This window comes from Engraulis encrasicolus, chromosome 22, assembly GCF_034702125.1.
Source record: "Engraulis encrasicolus isolate BLACKSEA-1 chromosome 22, IST_EnEncr_1.0, whole genome shotgun sequence".
Classification (NCBI taxonomy): Eukaryota; Metazoa; Chordata; class Actinopteri; order Clupeiformes; family Engraulidae; genus Engraulis; species Engraulis encrasicolus.
In genome coordinates, this window is record NC_085878.1 from 15,135,740 (window position 1) to 15,148,239 (window position 12,500).

Below are 12,500 nucleotides of genomic sequence, written 5' to 3' on the forward strand. Positions count from 1 at the left end.
CTCCTGTTATGTGTGTCTAGGCGCCACTGACACCCTAGTCAGGCATGAAGTGTTAAAAGCACTCTGTGCCATAGGGTCGCCCTCCGCGGGTCTCACAGTGCACTGTAGCCCACACCACCAGCCCCCAGCGGGGATCGGAGAGGGCAGACTTCCAGTGTCGCCAGCCGCTGTCCAGTCGCCATGCTTTTTTTTGTTGTGTTTGTGTTTTGTTTTGTTTTCCCCGGCCTGAAAAAGTTAGAAAAGGTGACTCTCCGATGACCTCAGTGCTAAAACGATTGCAACATGGGTGCGCTGGCTGGGTGGTTGTGTCGTTTTTATCACACACACACACACACACACACACACACACACACACACACACACACACACACACACACACACACACACACACACACACACACACACCTTTGTTGGGTACAAAGGTCGTGGCGCTACAAGGTTTGTGGGAGATCCGTCTCTGTATGGAGAGACCTGCGTCTGCACTGTGAACAGACAGGCCAATGTCAACAGGCCCTTTTGGAATGTGCAGTTGGTGTTTGTGTGCGAACGCGGGCTGCTGAATGGAGGCTTTGCTGGGGTCGGAACTGCAATGCGCTGCGGTTTTTTGTATCTCCCCCTCCATCAAGCTTGCCCAGTGGCATGCTTGTTTCACGTCATGCTTTTTAATATTTTGTTTCAATATTTATTCAGGACCTGATGAGTGTGTTCTATACTAATACTAATATACTAATGTCTGTGGACCTTTTCGAGGTTGTGTGTTGTGAGATGGAATGTCTGATATCAGGCCATTACAGGATTGTAAACACACATCATGACATTTGCATCCACACTTGCACTGTTCCACTTCGCGCTAACCCCCTAGCCAGTGATCTACCTTTAGCCTACTTCCTGGTGAATAGGTAATCTATGTGAATTTTATTCATGCTGATGGCAGCCCAAAAAAAAAATCCACATTGAGGCAAACGAGCCCTTGAGGGAGTTGCCTGACATAGTAGTGGCGTGCAATGCTAAATTAAGTGGTGGTGCTGCTACACAACAGTGGTGCTAGCTTGGCTACGGGCGGGCAGGCAGGCAGGCAGCATGGTTGCTGCTTGAAGCTCTGGAGGGTTAGGCTTAGCCTTAAAATAGTGTGGGGCACAATGTGCCGTTCCAGAACATGTCTGACGACCTAATTTTGGTGTGTGTGCGTGTGCGTGTGCGCGTGCGTGTGTGTTTGTGCATGCTTTCCCCCGCCTGCCTGTGTGTTTGCTGACTGAACATCGCAGCACCACCACATTTGTTTTGAAGTTTTGTGTGTGTGTTCCGTTTTTCATGCTGTGTCGAGAGTGTATGTGGGTGGGTTTACTAAACGCTCAAAACGCGTGACCTTTCGTCCAGTTTTAAAGCGAGGGTGCACGGCTATGTCTGTGTGTATATGTGTGAAAGACCGGAAGAGGCGAGAGAAGGGGAGAGAGAGAGAGATGTGTGAGAGAGGAGATGGTGGAGGGGGGCATCTTACTTTCCATTTGCCGGGAAAAGAGGAGAGCAGTATAGCTCTCTGCCGAGCTGTGTGTGTGTGCGGGTGCGGGCGCGGGCGTGTGTGTAAGAGGAGAGAGAAAGCAAGGGAGAAGAGGGTACAGGAGGGAGAAAACCAGGGAGAGGAGAGAGAAAGCAAGGGAGAGGAGAGGGAGAAGAAAACGAATGTGGAGAGGAGAGGAGAGGAGAGAGGGAGTGGGTGCGTGGTGCTGGCGGTGGGATATAAATAGCCGTCTTTGAACAGGAGAGCTGCAGAGGGAGGGCTGTGGCGCCAGGGCAGAGCTGAGTGCCAGCACTCCCTCCTTGGGAAGAGAGAGAGGAAGAGAGAGAATGAAATGAAGGAAAGGGGGAGAGGACAAGGAGAGAGGGAGATGGAGGATGAGGAGAAGGACCGAGAGGGAGAGAGGAGAGCTGGAGAGAAAGAGAATGAAGGAAAGAAGGTAGGGGACTAAAATAGAGAGAGATGGAAAAGACAGAGCTAGAGGAGGAGAGAGAGAGGGGGGGGAAAGAGAGAGAGCAAGAGGAGGAGAGAGAGGGACAGAGCTGGAGGCCTGGGGCCCACTCCCCTCTCTCTCTCCCCCACAGCCAGCCAGTCCCATGCAGCAGCAGCAGCAGCAGCACTCTGGAGGAAATACATAATGGAGGAGGAAAATATTGAGGAACTCTTTATGCATCATTTATTCATGTTCCCGTGGAGCAGGGGGGCTCCTCCCTGACAGACAGACAGACAGACAGACAGACAGACTGAGAGAGAAGAGAGGAGTAAGGAGAGAAAGAAAGCGCGAGAGAGAGAGAGAGAGAGAGAGATGGAGAGGGCAAAAGAGGCGGAGGCGATGGGCACGGTTGGCAGCACAGCATGCCTCATCTGTATCTGAGCACAGCCACCCTGCCCAGCCCAGCCTTGCCCCACGCTGTATTGTAGCGTAGCTCGCCGCGCCTCGCCGCGCCGCACCGCCCCTCCTTTCCCCTCCCCGCGTCCCAGGAACAGGATACTCCATTTCAATAGTGTAACAACACGGCCCTGAACCACGTCATTTACAAGCCTCCACTAGCGGTAGTGTGTGTGTGTGTGCGCGTGTGTTTGTGTGTAAGCGCATGCGTGTCAGAAATTGGCCAGTGTTGTCGTACCCTTCACGTTGGCACATGGTGCTGTCTTTATTGACATGTTTGGTCAGGTACGCCATGGTTGTGGCCATGAGCTGCAGACAACGCCCCTGTCCCCCCCGCACCGCTGCCCCGTCCACACTCCCTCGCCTCCCTCCCCTACCTCACCCCATGATACATTGCTCAACACTGGCACGTGCAAGTGCAGTAGCAGCCTCAGCCGCAGCATGCATGCACACACACACACACACACACACACACACACACACACACACACACACACACACACACACACACACACACACACACACACACACACACACACACACACACACACACACACACACAACCTCACCCCATCCGTCCGTTAGTTCATGGTGTTCTGTCCTGTCCTATTCGACACTGCCACAGCACAGTGCCAGCTGTCTGTCAGGGAGAGGCCAGGAGAGGAGGGTGCCAAGGTTCATCCAGCTCTGGGTCAACGACCTCTTCCCTCCCGCCTGATCTGTTGGAGATATCTGAGATATGCCATCGTGTTGCCTGGGGGCCCCCCTCACATGATCGCAAAAACTGTAATAGTCACACAGGCCTGGTCACAAGTGTTGATGTGTTTTTTTATTGTGTGTGGGTGGTTGACGTTTAAGGGCGTAACGCAAAAAAAAAAAAAAGTTTTTCAAATTCCTGAAAAAAATGATGGATAAAAATAGAAAAAAAATAGAAAAAAATAAAGCACTTAGTGGTCTGTGGAATTTCACCTTATTTTTGCCATTTTTGGGAAAATGTGTCCTGCATCAACACATAGCATAGGCATGTCACACCGCAGGAAAATGGAGTCACACCACAGGGAATTCACTGCATTATGGCCATTTTAATCCTTTTGTATACATGACTGACATCTGAGCTCATGCTAACTTGATAATGATATTGTGTTTAATCTTAATATGTGTTTTCATTAATAAAAAAACTTTTTTTCCTCCTATAAGAGCAGTCACACCACAGGACACCATAAAATGAACCTAAGCATTGCGTGACAGAAAGATTGCAATATGAAGACATATTAAGAGGTTAAGAGTCACCTTAAACTTCCACAGCACTCTCCAATAACTGAGGTACTGACTGGTTAGGAGCCAGTCTTTAAGACCCTTGTAGTTGGCCTTGCAGCTGCCCATTCACAAACATTGACATACATGTCACCCCACAGGACGCAATTTGTGTTACGAAATTGAACTTGTAGTTAATATTACTGTCTTGAGTTTTTTCCACATTCACATATCTTAATCTAAAGTTAAGATTTATGCAATCATGCCAAATGCTTCATACATTATTCAAAATGGTGTTGGTTAATTTATATATATATTATTATATATTGTTTCATTAATGTTACAGTCACACCGCAGGAAATTTGACATACAAACCTTTACATAAATCTTAACAAAAATGTTTCTTCTCATCTAAGACTAATATGAAACATAATGTACCACATCTTCTTTCATTGACATTTGTTTTTTAAAGGAAAATAACAGTTTTGTAGGTTTTTAACCAATGTTACGAAAAAACAAGGCGTCACGTCTCCCACCCGTGTGTGTGTGTGTACGCGCGCATGCATGGCACACACGTGCCTGACGATGTGTATGTGCGTTTCACACCTATAGGGATGACTGTGACCCTGGGTGTCTGGACGTCTTTAGATGTGCAGGATGTTTGGGTTTTGTTTTCACCCTGGCACGTGTTGGCTGTGTAACCTTGTGGTGTTTGGGAGGGAATGTGGCAGCGAGTTGGGCAGAGTGTCACCGCTTGTCTGCCGTGTGAAAGTGCGGATGTGATCGGGGCACTGACTGTCCTTATTGCATTGAGTCTGACTAGTTTGCCCACAATAAGCTTGGACAAGGCTGAAGTGTGCTATAGGCCTATACTGCGATGCACTTGTGTCTTACAGTTCCTTTTGTTATTGCAAGAAAAACAAACAAAGACATTACCTTTTGACTGGTCCTCGAGAAAAATTAAACTGATGGGCCCAGCTAGTATGTCTGTTTGTTGTAGCCTATGCTCCTGGAAGTACTGCACTGTGTATTTTAACCTTATTTATCCTGAGACAGAAACCATTTGTGTAGTTGAAGAAAGGAACTGTGTACATTCTTGGCCTGACGTTACCATTGAGTGCGTATACATGCAGTTCAGTATTCCGAATATGATCGGGATATTAAGTATCCCGAATTTGCGTTTGCGCATGTAAACACTACCGTTCTGTGCGCATATAAACACCTTATCCCGAATATGATCATAACCGGGATATGCCTTATATTCGGGATACTGAACTGCATGTAAACACACTCATTGTCTCAGTTGCACATAATTCTACAACATGCATAATTTTGGATATTGCCATGTTTCACTAGACTGTACAGATGAATGTTGACTAACCCTCCCTCTTTCTGTCTCTCTCTTCTCTTGTGTAACAGACGGTCGATGACGACGCGATGGCAGCGTGAATGAGGCTTGGCGTGGCGATAGCTGAACGATGCCCAAGGGTGGGGGTTCTAAAACCCCCCAGCTGGAAGACTTCCCACTCGGCACCGACATGGTGGAGAAGCAGGGCGGGAAGAAGGTGAGTGACACGCAGAGCGGCCCATCATCATCATCCAGCGTTCGCCACGGGACATTTGTTATGGGAGTGGGAGGGGGTATACGGGTATCAGAGATGTGTGACCATCGCGATTGGAAAGGCGATGTTCTGTTGTTTCATATAAAATAAGACTTGGAATGCATCTTTATATTTTCATAGTAGTCCATTTTTTTTTTCTTTTTATGATAGTATAGTGAAGATGGTGACAGGAAGCGAGCGGGGGGAGAGAGACGGGGAAGGGCCTGCAAAGGACGCGGGCTGGGAATAGAACCCAGGTCGGCCGCATAGCAGACGAGTGCCCTACCGTTAGGCCACGGCAGGGCCGGACCTAGTCCATTTTTGAGGAGTTTATTTATTAAGCCCCTATTATTACCGGTAAAGGTCAGATTAGACTTCTGCAACTGCGCTCGTCAAAAGTCGCGTGGGAGTGGCCACGAACCAACATTGTATTCATGCATCTGCGAGGTCCGAGGTCTCATCGCGAGACACATTTGAAATTGCGCAATTACTTTCACTGCATTGTAAGCACTGCGGTCATTATTAAGCAATGTTGCTTTCTACCCCGGTTAGCTAGGAATTTTCACACAAATTGCAAAGGCAATGCACTGTTATCATTATTTGACATACCCAGTCTGTTTTCACGAGCAGAAAATGCAAGCATGTAAAGACAGTTGATTCTGCCGATGTGTGTATCGGTGGAGGAAGCTACGGTAGTAAAACCACAGGCATTGTGCCACAAGTGTTCAACTGATGCATTGTTTGTTTCTTAGCTTTGTAGCTTAGTGTATTTACACACATTTACACACAAGGCATTACTATAGTTTTTAACAGAATACAGCTCTGCTCTCGCAAACTACTGTCATTGCCCTGCCACAAGAACAGAACAAGGAAGTGGCGAGACGACCAATCATCATTTGTCTGCGTCCTCCGCGTCCGTCCGACGGATAGTTAGAATTTTTTCAAGGCGCTCGACGACGTGCGCAGAGCCTCTGTGAGGGGGGCGTGTAGCATAAGTGGTTGGAGAAACCCTGATCACTACCATTTTCTCCCACACCCAGTTATCTCTTCATCTGTGTCGCACCTCTATTGTGTACAGTACAGCGTTTCAGTTCGCTACTACTTTTTTAGTGCTTATCTGCATCTAAGGACAATAGTGCTAGGATTCGAATAATTGCACGTATGACAGTCTTCTGAGAACACGCACACATTCGCACATGCACCTCACACAACCTCACCTCATGCACAGAACCACACGTATACACACACACACACACACACACAAATACACGTGCAAGCATTTGTCTGCAGTGCCTAAACAACACGCCCACATGTGTGCACACATCTCTGGTCTTGTCTTGTGTGTATGTGTGGGGGAGATCTGCTCTTGTGTCTGACCTACATCGGTGCTGGCTGTCTGTCTGTGGTATCCTGCTCAGCCTGCCTCAGCTGCTACATCACCGCCTCGCCTCTGCCACCGGCTGTCCTGTTATGACCCAGGCCACAACATTACCACACGCACACATGCATGCATTCACGGACACGCACACATGCATGCATTCACGCACACACATGAACATGCATGCGCACACACACACACACGTGCACGCATGCATACACGCACACACATGTATGCATGCTCACCCACACCCATGCATGCACGCGCACACACACATACATTTATGCACGCACATGCACACACATATATATGCAGTCACACGCATACATGCACACACACAGGCATACATGCATGCATAGGCAATCGCATGCACACGCACGCACGCACATACATGCACACACATACATGCACACACACACCAACACAACTATACTCTCATGGAGATCTGTATCGTGAATCACAAGCACTTGAAGCCTGACTCTGCTGATATCAGACTGATAACATGTTACAGTGTGGTTGAATCAAGTCTTGTGGAGTTGACACTGTATTAGTTATGTGGCGTAACCTCACTTGGACTGCATGCAAACAATGTGCAGTTTTTAGTTTTAGTGCTTTGGAAACGCTCAGGAGGTGGGGATCTGTGCTTGTTTGTTTGCACTTCTAATTAAAATTTGCTTTTGGAGGCGAGTGTGTTCAAGTTTTCGTCCGGTTAGCATGTGTGTTTTGGTAATGCGTAGGTCACACTCTCTGCAGTGTGTGTGTGTGTGTGTGTTTTTTGTGAGTGCACGCCTGCGCAGCAGCATGTGTGGTGGTTGTTTTTTCCTGTGGCTGTGGCAGAGGCCCTAGGCAGACGCAGACTGATGAGGTCACTGTAATCTGCATCCTCTCTCTCTCTTTCGCTCTCTCTCTCTCTCTCCCTCTCTCGCTTGCTCGCTCGCTCCCTCCCTCCCTCGCTCTCTTTTCCTCCTCCTCTCGCGCTCTCAGCGTGGGTGTGTGAGCGTGTGTACAGCATTCTGGGCAGGATTGCATCAGACTGTGAGAAGGAGGGGAGGGTTGGAGGGAGAGCGAGGGAGTAGAGGCGGGAAGGAGAGGGAGAGAGGCAGGGCGAGAGAGAGTGAGTGAGTGAGTGAGCAAGCGAGAGAGAGAGAGGGAAGTAAAGTAGGAGGAAGAGAAAGCTGGAGCAGTGCTAGGCGACCAGGCAGTAAACATAGGTCTCAGATGAAGAAGGCAGCGCTTCTCTCTCTCTCTCTCTCTCTCTCTCTCTCTCTTTCTTTCTCTCTCTCTCTCGCTCTCTCTCTCTCTCTCTCTCTCTTTCTTTCTCTCTCTCTCTCGCTCTGTTTTTTCCTTCCCCAACCAAATGGCAGCTCACAGCTGTTGTTTAATTTAGATTTGTGTGTGTGTGTGTGTGTGTGTGTGTGTGTGTGTGTGTGTGTGTGTGTGTGTGTGTGTGTGTGTGCGTGCGTGCGTGCGTGCGTGCGCGCGTGCGTGCGTGCGTGCGTGCGTGCGTGCGTGCGTGCGCGCGCGCGCATAGTTTTTTCCTGCTTTTCTATACTCTTACCATCTGACAGGACTGGGGGTTGAAATGTGCGGGAGAGAGAGAGAGCGAGGAAGAGAGTGCATGTCTGTGCTGTGTGTTCCTATGGACATGTCCTTTTATTTGTCGTCTTCTCAGTAGCCTTGGGCGTCTGTCTGAGGCTGAGCCATCCACAGTACACAGAGTTCAGAGCTCTCACTGTGTCATGCTGACCAAGCAGTCGCAGGCCTCTGAGAGACCTAGAGAGAGAGGGAGAGATGGAGAGAGAGAGAGAGAGAGGAGGAGAGGGAGAGGGTGAAGAAGAGAGAGAGAGAGCGAGACAGAAGGCTTTGCTTACTGTGGGAATGAGGTCCTCTGCACCGAGGCCTTGTACAACCCCCTCCCTCCCTCCCTCCCTCCCTCTCTCCCTCCCTCTCTTCCTCTCTTCTCTCTCTCCCCTTATCTGCCGTGGTGTTTTCAGAGCTCCAAACTAAGACAAAGAGCTCTTTAATTGGTGCCCATTACCACGGGCCTCGACTCTGCCAACTCAACCGTCCAGCTCAGCTCAACTGCGCTGCAGACCCAGCCCAGCCCGACCAAGAGCGCACTATAACACAACGAGAGACGGGCACGCACACAACAAAGACGGAAGGGTTATCGAGTTCTGACTGTATGTGTGGTGTGAGGGCCTTATTATTACATTACATTGCATTTGTAAGTCGCTTTGATTATAAAGCATCTGCCATTCAAGGACATAATCGTAGCCAACATCACTAGCAGATACAAAGCGCACAGTGTGTTTTAAAGAGTAGAGTATACACATACACATTATGTCAAGAGTCTGGCCTGAGACTAGGCCAGCTCAAGCATTCACTTGGCTTTATGTTATTGCCGCTGTGCTTGTTTTGTGTGTGCTTGCTTGTTTGTATGCATGTCATCAGCGTGATATAAAAAAAGCATCAGGAGAGCAAAGCAGCAACAACGTCCCTGCGGGCTAGTGAATGCCACACCTCCAAGTCTCCGTCTCACTCGTTTGCTAGCAAGCTAGCGATTGCCATGTGGCGTTGCAATAACTCATTTAAGGGCCTTTACAGAGGGTGTGAGAAGAGAGGAAGGGGGAGAAAGGGAGACTCCTCGCTCACTCACACCACCAGCCACTCGGATTGGTGCAGACGTCTGGGCTGGGGACACCAGTGGGACTGCTGGGGCCTGAGAGAGAGACGGAGAGAGAGAGAGGGAGACGGAGAGCTTTTAACTATGCTATGTGTTTTTAGCATGTGCTTGGTTTACTGCTGGCATGGCATAGAACTCAATATTGTGTGTGTGTGCGCGCGTGTGCATATGTGTGTAGTTTGTAATGGGTATACGTGCGTGTGTAGTGTGTGGGGGGGAGCGAATGTGAGAGGCGTGCGTGTGTGTGAGTGGTGTGGCTTGGGTGAAGACAGAAGGCTGGTTTCGGGACAGGCCCCTGTATTCGCTTCAGGGGGGCCCTGATGGATTCCAGTTGCTGTGGACACAGTTGTTTCTCTCTCTCTCTCTCTCTCTCTCTCTCTCTCTCTATCTCTATCTCTATCTCTATCTCTATCTCTATCTCTATCTCTATCTCTCTCTCTCTCTCTCTCTCTCTCTCTCTCTCTCTCTCTCTCTCTCTCTCTCTCTCTCTCTCTCTCTCTCTCTCTCTCTCTCTCTCTCTCTCTCTCCCTCCATCTGGGAAATGCTGTGTATGTGGCTGTGGCGCCCGTAGACATTCCATGGAGAAGTCACGCTCTGCGAGGCCTCTAATCGCTGCACGTCTGCAGGCCCCCAGCTCAGAGCTCCGGCCCTCTCCACTCCGCTTTTAAACACGCGCAGGCACAAACACACACTACAGCACATCACACACACTTGTACTATGCCCTGTACCACACACACACACACATGTATTACTATCTTTGTGAGGACCTTCCATTGGCACGGATGCATTTTACTAACATTCAAAACTGATGAATGCTAAACTGTGCCCTGACCAAAACAATCCCTAACGTGCCGGTAAACAAATGTTTTTGCACTTTTATTTTTTTTCATCAACAATAAACTATGTGGCTGTGAGGGCCGACAAAAATGTCCTCACAACCACAATGTGTTTACAGCAAAGGTGAAATGTCAGGTCCTCACAGTAGTGGTATAACGAGTATGGCACACACACACACACACACACACACACACACACACACACACACACACACACACACACACACACACACACACACACACACAGAATGTCCACGCCATCTCTTCTCTCCCAATACAAATGCCTAGTAGTCCCTGTTGTCGGATGCTCTTTAGCTTTAGCACAGCTGTACTCACACTCGCTGGTGTCAGTCTTGCTGTCTGTCTGTCGGGATAAATACTCGCACGCACAAGCAACTGCTGCCTGTGTGCCCACCGCCACTTCTGTGGTGTCTGCTCCCAGCCCACCCGAACCCCTCCACAGTCACTATAAACACACCACTCCCCCACCACAGTCTGTCCCTCCTCACACACACAAATACACACACACACACACACATGTTTCCATGAGCCTGGGAGTGCATATGTGTGTGTGTGTGTGCGCTTGGTTGATTGTGCAGATGTGTCTGTGTGAATGTCAGATTCCTGCCCCCCTGAGCTGCCTCTGCCTCCCGGGAGTTGAGATGAAGTTTTAACCTTTTCCTCTGATCCGGATGGAATTTTTGCCACGGGTTACCCAACTTGTCCGCGTTCAGCTGCTGCTCGTCAGGCCCCGTCCTGTTGCTATGCTTCAGGTGATGTCCTCGTGTGCAGCAAGCCAAACGTGGTTTGAGGCCCTGTCACAAAATTGGCTGTGAAATTAGCAGTTAGCTGTTTTTAGCAACAACATGTTCCCTTGGGACTTGGGAGGGGAACTACCAGCCCATATAGGTAAACATAGTTGGTTGTTGTCAATTTGCATTGATTGTGGTTTTGTTTGTTAGCAGTTAGCTGTTTTTAGCAACAACATTTTCACTTCGGACTCGGGAGCGGAACTACCAGCCCTGATATAGGTAAACATAGTTGGTTGTTGTCAATTTGCATTGATTGTGGTTTTGTTTGTTTTGACAGGATAAAGATAAAGTGTCATCGAACAAGACTCCCAAAGTGGAGCGCAGCGATGGGGTCAAGGAGATGAAGGACAAGGCCACCAAGCGCAAGCTGCCCTTCACCGTCGGAGCCAATGGGGACCAGAAAGACTCAGATACAGGTGAGTCACCACTACACACACACACACACACACACACACACTCACACTAGCGTGCGCGCACACACACACACTAGCGCGCGCACACACACACACGACGATACAAACAAACAACATGCACTTGCATGCACATCGCACCACACCCATGCACTGCAGCACAAGATACACTGCCAACACACACACACACACACACACACACACACACACACACACAGCAGATTCACTCTGCCCAACCCCCACCTACTACTCTCACACAGTGACTGATCTGGTACCAGTTAGGCTGCACTGTTCTCTTTCTCTTATCAAAGCTTTTTGAAATGCTGATGAGCTGCCCATTGACATGTAGGAGTCAGCAAGGATAGGGGGGTGGGGGGTTGGTGAGTGAGAGGTGATCTGGTTTGATGCAGAGGTTTGGGTTGCACCCCCCCCCACTCCCCTCTCTCCTCTTTGTAGTGAAACAGGAAGCAGTGGTGCATGCTGGGTAGGTAGGGGGGAGCCTGTGAGAGAGAGACTGTGCAGTTTATTTGTTGTTGTGTTGTGGAGTGAGCTCGCCAGCCGGAGAGACCCAGAGATGGACTGCTGGGGAAGAAACATGGTTGTTATCAGCTGTCAGACGTGGCGGATCTGAGGAAAACATTTCTCCGTAAGGCCCCCTGATTTCTTGGTTTTTCGTGAGGTTGGGGATGTTCGCAAGTGTCTTCCATTTTGGTTGGTTGTTTGGCGAGCGCTGAGTGACTCGTGTCAGACTTGTTTTGGTTTAATCGCATTGAGACAGTTGACAGACCAGTTCCATTTTTTGATGCTCAGCTTTTTATGTTTATACAGTTAGTGTTGGGTGTTTTGTGCGGCCTGTCCTTTGTTTAGAAGTGTATGTGTGTGTGCAATGTTTGTTTGCTCTCCAGTATTCTGAGGACATATCTCAGTCAAAAGTGTAATCCAGGACAACATTTTGAGATGTGCTTTGCTGTTTTGTGTGTACTTCACAATTAATGTGTGTGTGCTGTCCGTGACCATCAGAAAGCATTTAGTAGTCAGTTGACCAGTGTGATGCGAGTGTATGTGTGTGCCTTGCATAGTCATTCAGAAAGGTGAGCAGTAAGCAGTTGACTGTGTT

The 12,500-nt window shown here is 49.0% G+C and overlaps 1 protein-coding gene across 1 annotated transcript in view; it reads left to right on the top strand.

Annotated features, from left to right (window-relative positions):
• ankrd11 (ankyrin repeat domain 11) overlaps positions 1-12,500 on the top strand; it is a 144,080-nt gene that overhangs the window by 102,382 nt on the left and 29,198 nt on the right. The window contains exons 3-4 of the mRNA XM_063188699.1: positions 5,079-5,224; positions 11,251-11,389. Of these exons, the coding sequence (XP_063044769.1) occupies positions 5,138-5,224; positions 11,251-11,389 (226 nt within the window). The 5' untranslated portion in view covers positions 5,079-5,137. The remainder of the gene's footprint in view (positions 1-5,078; positions 5,225-11,250; positions 11,390-12,500) is intronic.